This window comes from Phocoena sinus, chromosome 20 (genome assembly GCF_008692025.1).
Source record: "Phocoena sinus isolate mPhoSin1 chromosome 20, mPhoSin1.pri, whole genome shotgun sequence".
NCBI classification, from domain to species: domain Eukaryota; kingdom Metazoa; phylum Chordata; class Mammalia; order Artiodactyla; family Phocoenidae; genus Phocoena; species Phocoena sinus.
This window is the reverse complement of record NC_045782.1, coordinates 49,717,250-49,737,955: the sequence shown is the minus strand read 5'-3', so window position 1 is coordinate 49,737,955 and position 20,706 is coordinate 49,717,250. Positions and strand designations below refer to the sequence as shown.

General features: G+C 62.0%; 1 protein-coding gene across 13 annotated transcripts; it reads right to left on the bottom strand.

The window, feature by feature from the left end:
* Positions 1-3,514: 3,514 nt before the first annotated feature.
* TMC6 (transmembrane channel like 6) lies at positions 3,515-20,693 on the bottom strand. 13 transcript variants are annotated; one of them, XM_032616073.1, is made up of 22 exons: positions 20,620-20,685; positions 18,760-18,805; positions 16,634-16,767; positions 16,337-16,479; positions 16,069-16,164; positions 15,591-15,761; positions 14,183-14,288; positions 13,945-14,038; positions 13,450-13,707; positions 12,969-13,159; positions 11,959-12,103; positions 11,172-11,327; positions 10,594-10,748; positions 10,406-10,487; positions 10,078-10,175; positions 8,916-9,011; positions 8,589-8,664; positions 7,785-7,918; positions 7,474-7,650; positions 7,302-7,380; positions 5,026-5,093; positions 3,515-3,782 (listed from the first exon to the last, which is right to left on the bottom strand). In XM_032616073.1, the coding sequence occupies exons 3-22, from the start codon at positions 16,690-16,692 to the stop codon at positions 3,716-3,718; spliced, it is 2,451 nt and encodes an 816-aa protein (XP_032471964.1). In that variant the 5' UTR covers positions 16,693-16,767; positions 18,760-18,805; positions 20,620-20,685; the 3' UTR covers positions 3,515-3,715. The 13 variants fall into 13 exon arrangements, with proteins under 13 accessions (XP_032471964.1, XP_032471968.1, XP_032471971.1 ...); XM_032616077.1 differs by having other exon boundaries at positions 10,594-10,745; XM_032616080.1 differs by having other exon boundaries at positions 13,450-13,581.
* Positions 20,694-20,706: the final 13 nt, after the last annotated feature.

The following is a 20,706-nucleotide window of genomic DNA, read 5'->3' as shown; positions in this document are numbered from 1 at the left end:
AATAAATAAATTTTTTTTTTTTTTTTTTTTAAAAAAAGGTCTTTTGTTTTTCCTAGACATTCGTTTCGGTAAAGTAGCCTTAGCTAACTTTACAGAGCGTCTTGTACAAGCACAGTTGAAGTGACGGCACTGGGCAAAGCAGCAGCAGCCTTCTCCCCACGGGGTTCAGGCGGCAGTCAGAACACTCGGGTCTGGCTCTCAGGTCCACCCCTGGGTCGCCTGCCATGACCTTAAGTAAGTTCAGCACCGGTGCTCCTGTCACGTCAGGATTGTAAAGACAGCCTCTTGAAAACCAGCCAGAATGTCCTTTGTGACCCCCGCTCAGAGACCAGCAGAGTGAGTGTCTTTTTCTCTCCACTCTTAGGCGCCTCGGCCACGTTTTATCGAGAAGATAGGACCCGGGTTGGCCCCCGCAGGCGAGACGGCGAGCTCCCGGCTCTGACTGGCCTCTTTAGAAAGCGGAGGAGGAAAGCGCAGAAGAGCCACCATCCGGAGGAGAAGCAAAAGGCTAGAACGAAACTCATGGAACTCAGAATGTGGACAGTGGAATGTACTTGACACCCTACCCTTGTACGCACCTGGAGGCACCGACCCTGCCGGAGCTGTGAGCAGCCCTTCTGCAAGTGTTCGTTCAGTGCCCGTGAGTCCAGCATCGCTACAGGGAGCGAGCCGGCCCCGTGCCTGCTCCTAGGAGAACAAGCCCAGTGCCTCCAGGTTGAGGCAGGCCTCATGGAGGAGGTGGCACTTTCCTCCCAGGCCCGGGGAAAGTAGGGGACAGGTGGGGAACACAGGGTAAGCCAACTGACAGCCTCATGGCCTGGAGTGGAGGCGGCTCCTGGTACCCGCAGGTGAAAAGGAGGCTCGGTGTCTGGGATCAAGAGAAAAATCAAGGCTCAGAGCTGCACTTTTAAAAAAAAATCATTGTGGCGATACCGTGGGAGAAGGCAAAGAAAGAAGGCAGGGTGCTCAGTGGGTAGAAGCTTGATGTGCGAAGAAGGGACTGTTGAATGGAGAGGAGAGGCCAGGAGGGAGCCGTCCTGGCCAGCACTGATTCTAACCGCATAAACGACAAGATCCGAGGAGCTGAGTTGCTGAGCACGCGTTCACTCAGGAAGGCATTTCGAGAAGATTCTTTGCAGGAATAGAACATATGGGGTGGATCAAGGAGAAACCACATAAGAGTCGTGGTGGAAACATGTAGTTAACTTACTGGCTTTACACATCAGTTTTCACAGCTTAGCTTGTGTGGGACCGTCCCCTGAATGGCAGACCGTGTGGCAGGCCTGGCCCCGGAGCCTGGATCCCCAGTCATCCTGAAAACCAGAAGCACATTTCCAGATGCTCCCTAAGTGCGCAGAAGCCTCAGGCTTAAGGGACATTTCACTGGTTCTCCACCCTGGCTGCGTGTTAGAATTAGCCAGAAAGTTCTTAAAATCCCAGTGCCAGGGCACGTCTCACACATTCAACCGGAATCTCTGATTGTGGCCCAGGCCCCCGAGTTTTTACATCTCCCCAGTTGGTTCCACCGAGCAGCCAGGGCAGAGGCAGTGTCAGAGGAAGCCTGTCAGGCTGAGACTGTCGGCCGCCTACCCATTGGAATAGCCATTTCCAAGAGTTCAGCGCGTCTCATTTGGCAGTCACAGCTAGCTCTTTGCTTTTTTTTTTTTTTTAGCAAAACTCCTATGTGCCAGGCAGGGTGCTAAGCACTGTGTAGGACTGTGTCTGTTGTTTCAACAGCCCCATGAGGTGAGGACTGAGACTGGGAGAGGTTACAGAATGTGCCCGAGGCCATGAGCTGATGAGGGTCAAATGCAGGCCCATCTGACTCCACGGCCATCGCTCGCTGGGTCAGCCCCACACAGGATCCACCACGGAATATTCCAGCTGGAGGACCTTGAGGCCACGTGTGTATCAGAAACAGCTCCGATGGGCCATAGGTGTGCCTGTAAAGAGACCTGGCTCCAGCGGTAGCAGGGCTGGCGAGCCTGGAGTTTGTACACGGCCAGGTCGGGTGGTGCCGCAGCCCTGGGCAGAATTTCTTCTCCGGAAAACCTCAGCCTTGCTCTTGAGGACTTTCGACTGATTGGATGAGGCCCACACATGTCACTGGGGATAAAACCCTTAAAGCCAGCTGACTGGGTGCCGAGCACCTACAAGATGCCTTCACAGCAACACCTCAGTTGGCGCTTGAGTCGACAGCCAGGGCCACCAAATGACCATCACACGTGGCTTCTGCAGAAATACCCGCGGGCCTTTCGCCTATTTGTCGTCAGTAGCTCATCCTGACTGACCTCATAGTTGTTGCAAGGCAGGCGAAGTGGGCCCAGTCATAGCTGGTGGCAGTGCCAGCTCAGACTGATGTGGTCAGTTTATGTCCATCCATCCAACCATCCAAAAGTGCATCCTCTTCACACAGAGGCAGACATCTGCGGGGGTGTTGGCCCCTAGAGCCCAGGTGAGTGTCCTCACCCGACCTCACCCAGCGGCACTCATGCCCGGAGCCACAGCCCAGGCCAACTACTCGTAGAGGTCCTTAAGCACCTCCTGGCTGGGACCAGCCACAACAGGCCCAGGAATCCTGCCTGATCTGTCGGGCGCCAGAGAAAGGTGACAGTCTGCCCCTGGACGTCTGCCAAATGCAGGAGCACCCTGCGTGGGACCGTCCTCAGAAGAGGGACCATTCGGGGTTAGCGTGGGCCCAGCTGGGAGCACTGCTAACGGCAGTGGCATCTTCACTGCGGGGCTGGCCTGGCCCCCCCAGGCCAGGTTTGCTCTCCCAGGTTCCCTGCTGGGATGAGGAACGTGGGCCCATCGCTGCTCTCCCATCCTTTCCCACGGCGGCCGCTGCCCCAGCTCCTGTGGACAGCGGGCACTGGATCTGTGATAGCTCCGTCCCCTCCTCCCCGCACCCTCTGGTCCACGGCACCCCACAGGCTCCTCAAGCACAGCCTGGCAGGACCCGGGGTCACCCCCCGCCAGTCACAGCAGCCAGACCCCGCTCCTGCCACAGGCCTGGGCGCTGGCTGCTCTTCGGCCTGCAGGCTCCTCTCGCCACGGCTAGTTACTAGCAAATGACCCACCCCGGTCCCGCCCTATATTTTCCCTCCACCCCCACCCCAGTAACCACTAGAGCATCACTTCGTCACCCTCCACGCACCCCCCTTCTTGTCCCGCAAGGCTGGCAGGGCAGCACCTGAAGCTGCAGCGCGGTCCATCCCTGCCATTGGGGGCGGGGCCAGAAGAGGGCGCCCTGCGCTCAACACTGAAGCCGCACAGAGTCTGCTTCATGGGGAGCCCGGCACCAGGGGAGGCCCCTCGGGCATCTGGTAGGCCACAGGGCCCTGGCCTGACAAGGAGAGCAGCCTTGAAGAACCAGAGGGAGAAACTGAAGGGGCGGCACATGCACGAGGCCGAAGTTCCCATGACCTCGGCCTGGAGGTCATCCACGGGCTGTACCTACAGCCCTGGGCACCTGGGCAGGCCTGAACATAAGCATGGACTCCCACAAGACAAGCCCACTTCGCAAAATGTGTTTAATCAGAATAAATAGAGTCCTGGGCAGGGTCCACCGGGGGTGCTCCAGCCTCAGACGGGCTGCAGACTCCCGTCACCTTCCCCGTGTCCCAGCAGGGCCATCTCCAGGCGGCATCTGTGTCTGCAGGTCCATGGGAACCGAGGGTGACAGGGTTCCCGAGCTGCCAGGCCCAGCGCTGTCCTACTGGGCATCCCAGTCGTCTGTGAATACGGCTGGGGGCATCACGGCCTCCTCGGTCCTACCAACCCTGCCAGAAAGGGGAGTTGGCAAGGGGCCCCGTTGCCTTGGGCAGCGCGGGCCTCGCTTGGGAGGCTGAGAAGCCCCACGGTCATCCCAGAGGATCCCCAGCAGCCTTCCTCAGGAGCTGTTTCCAGGCCTCCCAGGGCTGAAAGGCTCTGGAGAGAAGTGGAAGGAGCCGGACGAGGCCGGGACTCACCACCGGTAGGCCTTGGCAAGGGAGGGAGTGGTGTGGGCAGGGGATCTTGTTAGATGGCTCGTTCTGGGGGCTCCTGCTGCCTGGGGTCGGGGCGGGGGAGCCCCAGGGGCCTCGACCTGCAGACCTCAGCTGGCCCACCTGGCCGGGCGGGGCTTGAGGAGGGGTGTGTGTGCATTCCCGTGGGTGGCCTGTCTGTCCAGGCAGCAGGACGATGTCTGAGTTCATCTCCCCTTCCCTGGGCTCAGCCGCAGGTAACAGTTGAAGGGTGAGATGTGCGGCCGCAGGAACAGCCCCAGCCCTGCGCCAGGGCAGCCGGGGCTGAGGCAGCAGCATTCGGGGGGGGGGGGGGGGGGGGGCCCCCGGGCGGGGTGTTCACCTCACGGGGAGAATGGGGGCAGGGGTCTGAGAAGGCCAGCCAGGCTGACCCCCGACCCATCAGGACGCGGGTGGCAGAGGGACTTCCCTGGTGGTCCAGTGGTAAAGAATCCGCCTTCCAGTGAAGGGGATGTGGGTTCGATCCCTGGATGGGGAACTAAGATCCCACGTGCTGTGGGGCAACTAAGCCCACGCGCCACAACTACTGAGCTCGCGTGCCTCAGCTAGAGCCTGCATGCCACAACTACAGAGGCCACGCACTCTGGAACCCACGCTCCACAACAAAAGAGCCCACATGCTTCAACGAAGATCCCGCGGGCCGCAACTAAGACCCGACACAGCCAAAAAATAAATAAAATAAATAAATATTTAAAAAAAGAAAGACGGGGGTGGCAGAGAGGAGGGAAAGGGCGTGAGAGACCCCCAGCTCCACCTTGCCCCCTGCACACAGTTCCTTCATTTCTTTTTTTTTCCTTTCTCAGCAAACTTTTCTTCCTCCCCCAAATGCCCCACACACCTGAGGAGGAAAGGTGGGGAAAGAGGGTAGGGGAGTCCCAAGAGGCTGCAGGCCACCCAGGGACGCCGGCAGCCACTTCCCTCCCCACCGCCGGCGGGAAGAGGCCTCCTGGTGCAGCACCCGTTCCTTCTCCCCCACACACTCCCCTCCAGGGCCCCTCACCTGCTCCTCTCCTTCCTCTCATAGATACGCTGAAGCTTGTTGATTAAGAAGATTTTGTCTTCCCCCTCCTAGAAATGCCAGAACACAAAGGCTGAGAAAACAGCCATCACGTGTCCGTCCAGAAGTGCCCTGTTCCAGACTGCACTTGGGGTAGCTCATAAAGAGTGTCTGACATCACAAGCACAAAAAGTTTAAAGAAGGGGGACAGAGGCACCAAACAAGGACAAGGAAATACCAAGAGCCAAGTAGTGGGCGCGCACACACACACACACACACACACACACACACACACACACATATGCATCTAAGCTTCCTAGTGGCCAAGGTGAAAAGGGAAATGTGATCAGTTGCACAGTGAGGGCTGCCTACCCAGCCTGACTCAATGTGCAACCGGCCCTGACACTTAGTCTGTCTTGGGCAAATTACCTCCCCTCTGACCTCGGTCACCATCTGTAAAAGAGGGATACAAATGTCTGTGTCATGGGGCTTTTATTAGTTTGCTATTGTTGACCTAATCAATTATGGAAACTTAGTGGTTTAAAACAACACAAATGTAACATCAGTTCTGGAGGTCAGAAGTCCAAAATGGGTCTCAGTGGGCTAAAATCAAGGAGTCAGCAGGGCTGGTTCCTTCGGGAGCCTCTGGGGAGAATCTATCCTTGCCTGTTCCAGCTTCTGAGTCTGCCCACATCCCTGGGCTCATGGCCTCCTTCAGAGCCAGCAATGGCCAGTCCAGTCTTTCTCACACCTCTTTCTCTGACAGTGACTCACCCACTTCCTTTCTTAAGGACCTTACGATTACATCATGCCCACCCGAATAATCCAGGATAATCTCCCACCTCCAGGTCAGCTGATTAGCAACTGTAATTCCATCTGCGAACCTAATCCCACAACCCCAATGCCACGTAACCGTGGCATATTCACAGCTTCTGGGATTAGGACAAAGACGTCTTTGGGGCAGGTACTGGCCAACCCAGGGCTCTTTGGACAAGTGACTGTGAAAACGCACATAAAGCTTTAAGTCTAGGACCCAGTAAACATCAGGCGGATTTCAGGGCCCATCGAACCCCGGGGTCAGACTGGATTCCTCGCAGGGAGTCTTCACAAAGGGAAAACAGCAATTTGGTCAGGATGTGTTCTGGGCGCTGGGGACCCTGGCTCACCCACGAAGGCGCTGAGACACTACGAGGTGGGACCTCCTTAAGAGACCTCCCCATTTTCTCTCCATCGAGTTGGTGGGTACAGAGGGCTGTGCACCTGAGTAAGCCACCTGCCCAGGCCAGGGAAAAGATGTTCCGAGCGCAGGCTGAGATCAGAAGTGTGGCCCCAAAGACTCAGAACCAGGGCCAGCCTCGGCCTTGGGAGGACCCAGCCTGCAGCAAGGGCCGCCTGGGGAACCGTCCTTCAGCTCCTAGAGGAACGGCGGGTGGAGCTGGGATTCCCCTCCCGACGCTGCTGTGCGTCCCACCACCACGGGACACCGCAGGCCCCAAAACTCTACAAGGTAGGGCAGGAGCCGGTTGGGAAAAGCCCACTTCCAATACCTGAACCTCAGCCAAAATGCCCAGCCTGAGCCCTGCCCTCGGTTTGTGAAAGGGGAGGAGAGGGGTTACCTTGTACCGCCTTACTTATAACCGTATAAAAAGTGGGAGCTGTCCCCAGGGCATCCTTCCACCCAAGAAGACCTGACCCAGAGTCCCTGCACCAATTAGCCAGCAGCAGAGTCACAGGCGAGCTGCACCCCAGCCCTGTCCTGCCTCAGCTGACACCCAGCAGCTGACCCCCAAGTCATTTCTAACGAAGAGTGGCTGGTGGCCACCAGCCCTGATGTGACCGCCTAGGGGACACAGGCACCAGCTGGCCCCAAGGTGGGCTCAAGCATTAAGTACACTGGGAAGGAAAAGGAAAAAAGAAGAAACAGCAGTGGGGAGAGTGATGTCAGGGCCCTGGGTGCAAGGTTGGGGCCCTGGGGATGAGGTCAGGGCCCACCAAGTGTTCAGGGGAGACCCGCTGTCACTGACAGGTGCCCCTGAGCAGCCAGCCCAGACTCCGGGAGGACAGGACCAGGTGAAAGGCCATTCCTCTCTGGGGAAATGCCAGCCCAAGTGACTCTGACCTACGGGGTAGTGACTTGTTTTCAAAGGTGGTGGGAGGCCCAGTAACTGCGCAGGAAGGGAGGGACAGCCTGCGGGCAAGGCTGGGCAGCCTCTAGTGGGGATGCGGGGGGCGGGGGGGGCGGGGGGGGCTCCCGAGGTGGGAGCCCAAGGGGCACTCACATTGCTTAGCTGCTCCTTGAGGAGGCAGATGACTTTCCGCTGGCCCTTCACCACCTGGATGTTGAAGTAGATCACGGCCCTGCGGGAGATGGCCGCTCAGGCTGGGCCCCCCCGCGCAGGAGCCCCGGGGGAGGGAGACCAGGGCCCCCACCCGAGCCTGTCCCCCACTCACAGCAGCAGAGCCGATGCCAAGTAGATGGGGAAGGCACTTTCCACCAGGTACCGGTGGATCCAGGGCAGCCAGGAGACCCCGGGGCCCGCCTCCTCCAGGTGGCGCACCCACACCTTGCCTGCCTCATACATGGTGTCCAGGGTCCGGAAGGGGCCGCAGATGTTCGAGGGCTTCACCCTGGGGGAAGAGGGCGGGCGGCTTGACCCCTCAGCCCGGACAAAGGCCACCCCCACACCACCCAAACCACGGCCACAGCGGCCCCAGGGGGCAGCTCCCCATCCCGCCCCCCCGGAGGCCGAGGGCCCACTCACTGCCAGATGGCGTAGCAGACGAAGACGGCAGCGCCCAGAAAGGAGGGGAAGCAGAGCAGCGAGATGAAGACGGTGCTCATGTGGGAGGCCTTCCAGGGCCTGCGGGGCGCCTGGCAGTTGGCCATCAGGCTGGTCTGGGGACAAAGGTTGCGCTCTGCCACCACCCTGCCACCCACCCTCCCCCAGGCCTGGTGGGGCCTCCAAGAGGGAAGGGGGCAAGGCCGGCAGTGGGCTGGGGGTGTTCTGCTTGCAGGGGGAGCCCGAGCCGATCCCCCAGGACAGCCCCGCAGAGAAGCAGACACTCAGAATCTCAGCCCACAGGCTGGAAAGGGCCAGCGGGGCTACCTCCTGGTCTATGGAGGGGAGACTGAGGCTCACGGGGGGCAGGCTGGCCAGGTCACCCGCCCGTGAAAGGGTTGATACTAAAAGCCACCTCCACCGTGCCCAACGCTTTGTGAACGTCATCTCCGGCAGCACCCCCAGAGCAGCATCCACGTTGTACAGAGGAGGAAGCACAGGACCGGGGAGAAGGACCTGGTCCCGAGCACTCCCAGCCCCCCGGCCCTAAGCCCTGGCCCGTGCACATGGGCACCTGGCAGTGACCACGGACCCTGACAAAGGCAGCGATGCAGGGGCGGGGCGGGGGTCAGCTGTGGCCCGTGGGACTGACCCCAGAGGGTGGCCCTGGGCTGCCAGCCCCACACCACTTGGGTCAGGGCTCCGCATCTGCCGGCCCAGCGGCCACCCTGGCTGCACAGTCTCACCAGGCCCCGCCGCCCTCCCAGGACCCGGCGGCACCTCTACCTTCTTGACGTAGAAGAGGAACAGCAGCTTGATGATCTGCATGGCGGGGAGCAGCGGGGAGAAGAGGACCCCCAGCCTGAGGAGAGCGAGGAGAGGAGAGGGCTGCACCCCAGAGGCTGGGTCCTGACCCCTGTGTGGCTCCCCAGGCCTAGAAAGGCCACCCGGGCCTGGCTCGGCGTCGGGACCCCGTGGAGCTGAGACTGGGTCCCCGGGGAAGTGAGGGTCAGGTCACTCCAGATTCCCAGGGCTGGGTCTTGCTGTGGCCCAGGGGGAAGCGGTCAGCCTCCCCAAGGGCCAGGCACTGGGACACAAGTGGGAGATGCTCACCAGGTCAGGGTCTGCCCGTAAATCAGCTCCAGAACATTCCCCGCAATGTCGAACTCAGGCTTCCCGTTCTCCTGAGACCTCTTCTCAGAGATGAGCCTGGGCAGAAGAACCACTGGGGTCACGCAGGAGGGCCAATCCCCAAGACAGACCCTCGTCCCCACCCCGACCCGCACGCCAAGCTGAAGACCCTGCCCGCCCCACCAGAGTGCCCAGTGATGCAGAGGGGAGACGGCGGCCTGGGGTCCCACCCTGAAGGGTCCACACTGCAGCCAGCTTCATCTCCATCCTTTTTCTAAGCATGTACGGATACACCCGGGTATAAATGTGCACGTCAGCATCAAATGTTTTACTGCCTTTTTTTTTTTTTTTTTTTTTTTTTTTTTGGCTGCATTGTATCTTCGTTGCTGCACGTGGACTTTTCTCTAGCTGTGGCGAGCAGGGCCTACTCTTCATTGCAGTGCACAGGCTTCTCATTGCGGTGGCTTCTCTTGTTGCAGAGCACGGGCTCTAGAGCGCAGGCTCAGTAGTTCTGGCACGTGGACTCAGTAGTTGTGGCTCGTGGGCTCCAGAGCACGGGCTCAGTAGTTGTGATGCACGGGCTAGTTGCTCCACGGCATGTGGGATCTTCCTGGACCAGGGCTCGATCCCATGTCCCCTGCACTGGCAGGCGGATTCTTAACCACTGCGCCACCAGGGAAGTCCCTGTTTTACGGCTTTTTAAAAATCTTATTATTATTAAATTCATATGTTCTCAAAGAAAACACAAAAAGAAGGAAACGACACCTACAATGCTAGCACTCGTAGCCAGGACATCTGAAAACGTTCCTCTACTTTCTGTTCTTCCTCCCCACCCCTTTTTCCTTTGTGTGAGACAGATTATACCATATGCATCATTTTGAAACCTGTTTTCCTTTCCAATCTCAAAATAGGTTACATCCTGTCTCCTAAATGTTTTTCTCAGTTTATCGATATTTTACAGAAGAGCCGTCATGGGTAGAGATTTATGGCCCCAATCTGGGGTCAGGTCCTGATTTTCAGAGGCCTGAGAACCGCCTGAGTGACCCTCACCTCCACCACACAGGTGAGGATGCCAGGAGCCCTTCCACAGGGGGAGCCCAGGTGCCCAGGAGGTGAGCGCAGGGACCCGCCCCTGGGGCCTCACCTCCACACCAGCTCCCCCAGAAGCGTGTCCAGCAGCGTGAAGATGAAGTCCATCACCATGAGCCGGTACAGCTCCTGGCCCACAAAGTCCTCCCAACACTGAAACGGACGCGGCCTCAGCCCCCAGTGCCCTGGTGCCCCCCACCCCTGCTCCCCATGCCCACCTGGGGGCCTCCAATACGCTTGTAGACCGGGCCAGGTAAGATGAGGTGAGGGCTGGCTGCTGTGAGGGGCCACCACGTCCACCCCCAACCTGGGACCAGGGCAGACCCTCTTGAGGGGCCCGGGGAGCCCCACGCCTCTGCCAGCACCGCCCGGCCCGCCCTCACCTGGTCCTTCAGGGTGCCCACCCTGCGGCCCAGCCAGTGGTAGCAAAGAATCCCCAGGATGACCACCTTGAGGATGAGGTTCCTGCGGAAAGAGGGGGGAGGGCGTGCACAGGCTGAGGGAGGGGTGCCTGGGAGACAGAGGTCCCGCCCCAGAAAGCCCCACCTGGCGGTCCCATCCGACCACGCACCTGCAGATGGCCACGTACACCTCCAGCACCGGGGAGTCGTGCCGCTCCAGGACGGCCAGGACGCGGAACAGGTAGGGGGCCCCCAAGTTGAGAAGGCAGACCACCAGGGGCAGGGCCAGCAGCGCCCCGTCCCGCTCAGCAGACACGCGGCTCTGCTACGGCAGGGGGAGGGCCAGAGGTCAGCGCCCCAAGGACAGAGGCAGGTCCACTGATGGGCCCGAGACGGAGGAGGGGTTCCCGGGGCGGAAGGAGGGGGTGGAAGTGGCAGGCACGCCACCCTCCGCCCCAGGCCCCGTGTTCAAACCGCACAGGAAGGGGCGTGGGAGGGGGAGAACGGGGGATGGAACACAGGTGTGGGGGAAGAAAAGAGAAACCAAAAGAAGACGAGAAAACAAAAGGACAGAAAAATAGGGAGAGTGTTGAGACAGAACAAGAATGAGAGCAAGGCTCGTGAGGGAAGTGGCCTCCAGGGAGGGCCCGGGCGGAGGCGGTGGGGCCGCAGGGGGCCCAGTCTAACGAAGCAGGCATCTGACCCCACGGCCGGAGCCTCCGCGGGGACCCCCACGCCCTCCCCGCACCTGGATCACGAGCTCTGAGAAGGTGTAGACGGCCAGGGCGCACACCAGCGTGGTCCCCAAACACAGCAGCCAAACGAGCCCCAGCACGGCCGCCTGTTGCAGCCGTCCGCACGCCCTCCGGGGGCGCTGCCTCAGCTGCCCCTCGGCCAGCAGCTCCTGGGGGCGGCAGCGGGCCCGTCACCCGCGGCACAGACCCCCGGAGACACGCAGACACACAGGGGGGCTCGGGGAGCACCGGGGGTCGCCTCCCGCCCACCCCTGGGGCCACGGCCCGTCGCTCCCCCTGCTCTGGGGCCCCTCCAGGCACCAGGAGACCCCAGGACGGGGCCGCAGGCTGAGGCCTGCCCCAGCCGCTCCCACGCACCCTCCCCAGCCCTGCCTCCTGAGCTGTCCTGCCTGTGGACAGCCGTACCCTCGCTGACCCGGAGCCCCAGGGCACTCCCTGGGTGCCCATCAGCCGGCTCAAAGCCGTGAGCTGCCCTGACCCGAATCCCGCAGCGGGAAACCCCAGACAGGCAGAGAACCTTCCGCGAGGCCCAGGCCAGCCACCCTCAAGCCCTGAGGCCTTGGGCAGTGTCCTCTCGTGTACCCCAGGGCTATTCCGGGGACTGGGACACGTGCCAGCTGGCACCCTGCAGGCCTCTGCCCGCGGGGGCCGGAGGACACGGGGACTCCGGGGAGAGGGCCCGAGAGCAGCCCTAACCCTCTCCCACCGGAGCAGGCCCTGACTGGTGTTCCCTGGACACGGGGTGGGGGACAGCAGCCCCAGGGCCCCTGGGCAGCCCACCTTCAGCTGGGTTCGGATGTTGTCGTGCTGGAGGCGGCTGGCCCATTTCTGAGTCACTTTGTAGTCCCAGGAACAGAAAACAGTGATGGCATGGACCCCCGAAGTGCTGCCTACCCGGTAGCTCTCCCCAAAAGAGCGGGACATGCTGGGAGAAGCAGAGGCAGGCAGAGGGTGAGATGGGGCAGAAGGCGCAGAGGCCGGGAGAAGACAGATGGGATGTTCCCTGCAGCCAAAACCTACCACCCACTCAGGGGAGCCCTCCCAGCGCTGGATGGGCCTCCGGCCACTCTCCCTGCCCCACCTCTAGCCCAGAGCTCTCAGCCTCCTGGTGTGGACTGCCGGCCACTCTTAGATCAGCCCTGACCAACAGGGTGCCCGCCAGCCACAAGTGGCTAGAAGAGGGGTCAGGCTCCACTCCCCACCAACACGGCCGGCTGCCTCCCACCCAGACGTGGCTGCAGAGGGGTCAGGCTCACCTCAGGGCCTTTGCACTGCCTCTCCCGATAACAAAACACCTTCCCCGGCCTTTCTCCAGCCCACCCTTATTTAACCTCCCTCTCTGGGATGAGTGCCACCGCCCTGGGGAGCTGGTCTGACTTCCTCTCCTATGCTCCAAAACACCGGGGCAACATAACACCAGGAGTTTCCCAGCCTCCTCATTGGCCTGTCTTCTCCTGTAGACAGCAAGCTTCTCAAGGACATGCACCAAACTCACTTACCTGCCCGTCCTGAGCAGAGCACAGCAAATGTTTGTGGAATGGATGGGTGCATGGATGAAAGTGTGGATGGATGAATGGAAGGAAGGCAGGATCCATGGATGCACGGTTGATGGATGGACGGATGGAGTGATGTTGGATGGATGAATGGATGATGAAGTGATGGTGGATGGATAGGTAGCTGGACGGATGAATGGATGGGTAGCTGGATGGATGGATGGATGGATGGACAGATGGATGCATGGGTGGATCAATGGTGCTCAGAGCCAGGGTCATAGAGTGGAGGGCTATTACCTGTACACCAGAGTGATGCAGGTGATAAAGAAAGCTACCCCCACGGTGAAGAGGTAGGCCAGGGGCATGTTGTAGGGCAGGCCGCCCGCCTCAGGCGTGCACTGGCAGCCATCCAGTGGGGAGGCACACGGCTGGTTCAGCGTCGCGTTACTATAGTAGCCATAGTACATGACGGTGTGGGTGAAGCAGCCCTGTAGAGAGGACGCCCGGCCACATCAGGGACTCTCCCCCTCCCTGCACCTGACCCACCCTCAGGCTTGGAAGGCAGATGGAGGGCACCCAGGGGGCAGGGCGAGGGGAAAGGCAGAAGGGGAAGGGCCAGGGCAGGGGCAGTGAGGAGAACACGGAGGTGGGCAAAGGGCCGCGGCCACCCTGGAGCTGCCAGGGCACCCCCCTCCCGGAGTCGCAGCAAGGGGTGGGGTGGGGATCCCTGGAGGAAGCCGTGACAAGGGGGCGCCTGCCCGCCCCCACCAAGCCTCACCCCGCCCGTGAGAAGCTCCAGGCCCCTGAAGGCGGGCGCGGAGCCCGAGGGCGCAGGCGGGAAGGCTGCCTGCACGGCCACGATAAAGGCCAGCAGTGGCAGCAGCAGCAGCGTGTTGAAGGCCAGCAGGGTCTTGAGGAAGAGGAAGTAGGAGAGAACGCTGGAGCCGAACTGGCCCCCGATCCGCTTCAGGGCATAATGCCAGGGCATCAGGGCCTGCAGCCCCGAGAGCAGCGCGAGCCCCAGGTTGTGCGACGCCTGTGGGGCCAGCAGCAGGACAGCCCTCAGGCGAGGCTGGAGAGGGGAGCCGGCCCCCAACCAGACCCCGGGCCAGGCCTAGAGCGCAGGGGCAGTGGAGGGGCAGCCGCTAGGGGAGGGGGGGTCGATCACACCCAGAGCCAGGCTGAAGGCTAGAGGACCCCACGAGCGGCACGCGGAGGGAGAACACGTGGCCCCCCTCAGTGCCCCCGCCCCCAGCCGCCCAGAGGCGCCTACCAGGATACAGCTGTCACGCAGCCGGCTGCAGCAGGAGAGGAGCCCATGGCGCCCCTGGGCCCTCCGCTTGCCCCTCGGGGGCCGGCTCTCCTCTCTGGGGGCAGAGGCAGCGTCAGAGCTTGGTCCACTCCCTCCCAGGGACCACCCGCCCACCGCAGGCTCAGGGCCCTTCTCACCAACCACCACGCCCAGCCGAGGAAGAGGGGCTGGGGTCCGCACGAGGCCAAGGGGCACTGACCGCAGGCAGCGTTTCTCGGCCAGGCTCAGCGGCATCCCCCGGAGTATGTGGTCCCGCTGGGCCACCGTCAGGCCCTGAAGCTCCTTCACCAGGAGGCCCTGCTTCTCTGTAGGAGCAGGAGGGAGCCCTGCAGGTTCCAAGCAGCATCCTTCCCTCCCTCCCACAACTGTGGCCGTTCCCCGGCAACACAGGCCTCTGCCGCCCTGCCGGGCCCGACGGCTCCTCTCTGCTAGGACCCTGTGCTGCTCACCTGTCCCACACCCCCACTGGCCGTCGCTCTGTCACCTCTGCCCCCTGGAGCCCAGGACACGATCAAGCTCCCAGCCTCTTCTGAGGCCCAGCCCAGGGGCCCCTCTGCCTTGAACCAAACTCTCCTCTTGGGTCCCCACTCGCATCTTGCTCTGACCCCCCAATGCCCCTGAGCCCCGTCCACCCCCCACTCAGCAGTCCCCACTGTCCCCCCACCACATCCCACTATGCCAAGGCCTGGTGGGGTGAGTAGGGGAGGGCGGGACCTGGAGATCTGCCCCTCCCCTATGTCCTCGTTCCTTTCATCTTCACAACCACCCTGGAAAGGGGGTGCTGTTTTAACCCCACTTTACAGATAAAAAATGACCAGAAAGCAGACACCTGGCGTAGTTTACACAATGAAACTGGAACGTCCATCCTGACCTCAGAGCCCACACCACCCTGCACTGCTCCGTCACCCACCAGCTGCAGGCCTTGGGTAAACAGGGAGAGGAAACACAGGCAGGGCCCCAGGAAGTACCCAAGCCCCTGGGCACTGATGCCAGAGATCACCTGGCTGAAGACCAACCTGTGAGCTGGGCCCTGCTCCCTCCTACGACCACTCTTCCTTGTTCTCCAGCCCTGCCACACAGGCCTCCCGGATACTCAGGCAAGCCGGCAGGCTCCCACCTCAGGGCCTTTGCCCATGCCCCATTGACTCTAGTGTCACTTCCTCCAGGAAGCCTTCCTGGGTCGCTCCAGGCTAGACAGGTTCCGTGACACTCTCCTGCGGCGTGCCTTTCCTCAGCTGCCCTTATCTGAGCTTCAACCATCCAATTATCCATTTATTTGGTTCCTGCCTGTTTCACAAGGCAGACGATAAGCTGCATGAGAGCTGACTGGGTCTGCTTACCACCATCACATCCCAAAGCCAACACCAGCGTCTGCGACACTACAAACACTCAACAGACGCTGTGGAGCGCGTGCCTGCATGAGCCAAACACTGTGCAGCTGGAAAGGCACGCACTTCTCTACGCCAGTGGCCGAACGCCGAGACACTCCCATACCCCTGCAAAGAGACCTCACCGCTGGGGGCCTTCAGACAGCCCACTGCACCCCAGTCCCCCGACCCAGCCTGCTGACCTCCTCCCCACCGAGGCTCCGGGCCCCCCTCACTCACCATCCTCCTCCAGGACCGCGGGGTCCAGCTCCAGGTCGTACAGGCGGAGGCTGGGCCGGGCTGAGCGGCCCACATCTCTGAGCTGAGGCCGGCCGGCCCTGCGGCGCAGCCTCACCGTACGGCTGTAGTACTGGGAGATGATGGCGCCGCGGCTCCGGCCTGTGGAGGCCGCTGGTCAGGGGGGGACGCGCCCCTCTTATGTAGAGGCAGGGGCTGCCCCCCCGCTCCTTCCCAGGACCCATGAAAGTTCTTTCACAAGAGACCTCAAGCACCACCGGGTTCCCAAGAGCATATTTTTATCCCCGTGACGACTCCGGAGTCGTTTTTAGACCGCGGCGAGGCTGCATGGGACTGGGCTGGGCCTCCAAGCAGCAGACAGGGTTGGGTAAGAGCCAAAGAGGCCTGGCTCTGAGGTACACAGATCCCCGCCAGAAACCGCAGCCCAGCCCAGGGTCCAAAGGCAGAGGGTCCCACTCACCAATGGTGCGACTGGGCATGCTGGCCAAGATGTGGAGTGTGGCCGTGCTGTAGACAGGGGCGCCCTCGGGCCCCAGCAAGGCCTGGTGGTCACTGCCTGCCCAGCAAGAAAGACTCGTCCAGAGGTTCTACAGACACCACTGGCCGGAGATATCCCCTGCCCACCAGCTGCTCCAGGCTGCTAGGAGGGGCTTCCTGAGAGGTTGAGAGGCTCTGTGTCCGGCCCACACATCCCAGCACCCGGCCTGGGCCGGGGCAGGCGGGCTCACCTGAGGCCCCCAGGGCTCCAGCCCCCAGCGCCCTGTGCTGCAGCTCCAGCCCCTCCTCGGCCACCCAGCGGCTCTGCTCCTGGATGAGCTGGTGGAAGGAGTCGTGCACTTCGCTCTCATCGTAGGGGCTGGGCTCCTGGCTGCTGTGGTGAGAATGGGGGAAGGGGCAGGAGCTCAGGCTGCGGCTGACCCAGTCCTCGCCCCAGCAGCCTAACCCCTCCGAAGGGCTGAGGTCCAGACCACCCCTCCCTGGGGGTGATACATCCCAGCCCCCCAGCCCCACCTCAGAGCACTTACTCCTCTGGGTCCTGTGGGGTCTCAGGGACATTGAGGACAAAAGCCAGCGACCGGGACATATCTGCGGCCCACCCGCAGCCAGTCTGCCAACCTAGGGCAGTTCAGAGCCTGGACACAGCCTCAGGAGCCTCCCGCTGCCCATGTGATGAGACAGAAAGCGTTACAGCAAAGTTAGCCTGGCTCCACTGCCCACTCCCTGGGGACCATGGGGGGTGCCACTCCCAGCCCAGGCTGCCTGAGCCCCCATCCTGCCCCCATCCACACACAAACACCAAACGCGTGGCCAAGTGAGTGGCCCCAAATAATCCTCAGGCCAGAACGGATTGAGGGGGAGCTCCTTCCGGAGGGAAGGAGGAAGGAAGTGAGGGGAGTCTGGGCAGCTCCCCACCGGCTTCCTCAGTGACGCCATCCCTGAGAGATGGGGAGCGGGGTGGGGTGCCTGTAGATAGGATCTCCATTCCCAGGGCTCTGACCCAGAGATGCCGCCCTCTGGTGGGAAAGGTCAGAGCAGTTGAGACCTTCCCTGCGCCCGCCCCGTGACCACACAGCACTTCCTCCCGGCCGGAAATCCCACAGACAGCTAGCAGCCTGGGCCCTCACCCTCACCAGCGCCTGACAGAACGGCAGACAGGATGGCCTCCTCGGCTGCGCCCCACCCTGCATCCCCCCCCACAGGAGTCACTCCACGCCACCCTGGGCGCGGCAATGTTGACAGCCCTCCTGGGAGACTCCCCTATATTCCATCACCTCCCGCAGGCCGGGGCAGCTGGCTGGGGGAGGGGTGCTGGGCGTTGAACAGGCAGCCTTTGTCCGGGCTCTGCCATCACCCAAGACAACTGAACCAGGGCGGCCTTGTCCAGGCTCTTCAGCCCGTGGGAGTGGGGCAAGGGCAGCAGGCTCCCAACCACCCACTGAGTCCCGCAGGCTCTGCCCCAGCAAGATGGGGCCCAGCCCTCGGTCTGCCCTGTCCACCCCTCCTCGCTACCCTCACCCCCAGGGAACTCAGCACAGACGAAAGCTGGCTCAGCTCAAGGGGCTTCCTGAGGCGAGGCCAGGGTGTCCAGACAGAGCAGGTCCCACTAGGGCTGTACCCAGACAGTGCCCTCACTTCGGGGTGTCCAGTCTCTGAGCCCAGGCCGCACAGAGTCCAAGCCCCCTCCCCTTCTCTCTCACAAGGAGCACAGTGTGGAGAAACCAGCAGAGAGAGGTCAGAGGTGGACTCTTAACTCTGCCTGAAATGGTAAGTAGCTGGGGCTGAGGGTGTGCCCCCCAATCCAGTCCCTAGAGCTGGAATTCCTTCCTAGAAAGACAGACCTTCCCAGGTTCAGATCTACAGGCCTCTCACACACACCCCTTCTCCAGGAGGGAGAAGCAGGGAGATGGAAGGTGCTCAGAGGCTGCCTGGAGGATGGGGGCTCACCTGGGCACTGGCATCTGGGCACTGCCCAAGACTTCTGTCCGGCTGGTACCCAGCACCCTGGCACCCTTGCCCAGGCAGGGACAAGTTGGGCAGGAGCTCCCAGGGTGCACCATTCCTGAGCCGTGAGCCAGGTAGGGAGGGGCAGGGTGGGGCCCGTTTCCAGAAACCCCACCCCAGCCGGAAGCCAGTCCTCTGGGAGCAGCTACTGCCCAGTCAGAGCCGCGGCCCAGCCTCTGAGCCGAGGGAAGGCAGGAACTCCGAGAGACCCTGGACCCCTCATCTGCCAGTCTCCCACACGCCCACTTTCCACCAGTGGTACCCACCTGCAAACACTGCCTCCCCACCCTTTCCCATCCCGAGAGACACACACCACCGCCCTCTCCCCTGACGCCCGCCACCTGACTGTTGCGGTGAGCTGAGATCTTCACGTCCCCCGCCCGGACACCCCTGAGAGAGTCAACTCCGGTAGTGAACTCAGGGAGATCCAAGAGAACCCGAGGAGTCAACTCAGTGCCCAGTGGCCCCAGAGGCCCAAAGGAATTCAGAGGGGGTGGAGCTGGTGGCCGCAGGGGAATTGGATGGGGCTAGGAGGACGAGGGCGAGGTCCCCAAGCCCCGGAGCTGCGACCCCCACCCGCGACCCGGCATCCGCATCCCGGCACTGGCCTGGGAGGCGCTGGGGAGGAGGGGCCCAGCGCGCGGCTCACCTGTCCCCCGCGAGGGCCGCCGGAAACTGTGTCTGGGCTCCACCAGCTGCGGGAGGGGTCGTGAGGTCAGAGGGAGGGTGTGGCCAAGGGCCCTGGGGCGACCTGTGAGCGTATCAGGCCTGGCTGGGCCAGAGTGCTGCTCCGCCCAGCCCGGCCCACGTGGCGACGGGGCTCGGACAAGTCACGTGACCCGGCTGGGGGGGCGCGCCCCGCTCCTCTGCTTCCCCTCCCCGTCGAGCCCTCGGCGACTGTGCCCTCTCCCCACCAGCTTCCGACCCCTCCTCTCACCCCACCCTGAGGTCTGACCAAGATGAAGGCGGCGAGTGTCTGGAAGTGTTCCAATCTCCGGTTGAAGCCAATTTCTGTGGGACTCAGTTTCCCCAAGTTTCAAATGGAGACAATGATTCCAGACCCTCCCACTTCCCAGGGCGATTATCAAAATAACACCATGCGGCAAAGCCACACGGATACGGCGGGCTTTGCAGGACTACATTGGGTAACCCCTTCCTCCAGCACAGCCTCCTGCGACAACTAGCCCCAAACTGGCTGGTAGAACCCGGGGTTATCTCCGCCCTCCCGATGTGGGCGTGGTTTCCCCAGCAGAGTCCCGGCACACTTCCTGTGTGCTAGGTGGGGAAGAGGGGAGGCACACTTGGGGCTGTCCCCATTGCTGTTTGCTCCGTTGTTCCCCACAAGCCAGGGAGGGGGGCACTGATGACCCTAGCTCACAGATGAGGAAACGGGCCGAGAGGTCAGTCAGCCTCCAGGGTGTCATCGGCCAGGGTGTAAGTCTTGTCCACCTGGGAGCTCTACCTAGAAACCTGACCTCGAAAAGCCCGGCAGGCCAGAGGAGAGTCACCCTTGGGTTTGAGAAAAGGGTGGGATTTGGACAGTGGTGGGAGCCATTTCTGGTTGGGAGAAGACTTGAGAGGCGGTCAGGGTAAAAGTGAGCTGGAAGGCAGAAAGGAAGGGGAGGGCCCTCCTGGAGGGGAGGACAGGTGGGCCAAGCCAGGATGTCCAATAGTCATTGCCTCAGGATGGATCTTGGTACAGGCACCTCAGCCTAGAGAACTAGCTCTGCCCAGCCCCCTCCTCTCCCCGAACACTACCTCCCTGCCCTGCCACACCCATGCTCCAGTCACGTTTTACTTGCATGATCCCAGGCACAACTTGAAAGTCACCTCCTCTGGGGAGCCTTCCGGGATTGAACCCTGTTGGAGCATGTGCCACTTCCTAGTGACATGTACATTTACTAGTCCGTCCCCCTCTCCCGCTCCGTCTCTATCTCTATGCTCACTGTGTGCCCAGCACCAGCACCCAGCCTGGGGCCTGGCATGGGGCGCGGGGCGGGGGGGCGGGGCGGTCTGGAAAATCAGGAGGGGAAGCAGGCAGGGAGGCAGAAAAAACACTGGAGCTCTTTAGGGATGAGGGGGGAGGCGGAGAGGGAGTTGGAAGGACAGGACCGCGGGGCCTCCCAGGGGGTCCCAAGAGAGAGAAAGGGCCGAGACACCTCGCCGGGGCGGGGCATGAGTGCAGCGGGTTCCTGAGCGCTTCCTATAGGCCAGGCGCTGGGCCGCTTCGGCTTAAGTGCCAAAGATCGAGGCGGGAAGTTGAGAAATAACGCCTAGGGCCTCTGAAAATCGAGCAGCCCTGAGTGGTCGGACCCACCCCCTAAGTTATTGCACTACCGCGCCCCTCTGAGCCGAGAGGAGCCGGGGCTACCGGCGGATAAGGGGCGGGGCCTGCGCCCAGCCGACCGCAGCCCCGCAGGGTCAGACCTTCGGCCCAGGAGCCGCGGGTCCCCCGTGGGGAGAGGAAGGGCCCGACCCCCCGCCCAGCGCGCACGCGCAGCGCCTCACCCTGCCTGCTGGCGCTCCGCGCCCCCTCAGGAAGTGCGGGCCTCAGTGGAGCGCGGAGGAAGTGCCGGAGGCGGGGTGAGAGGAGTGC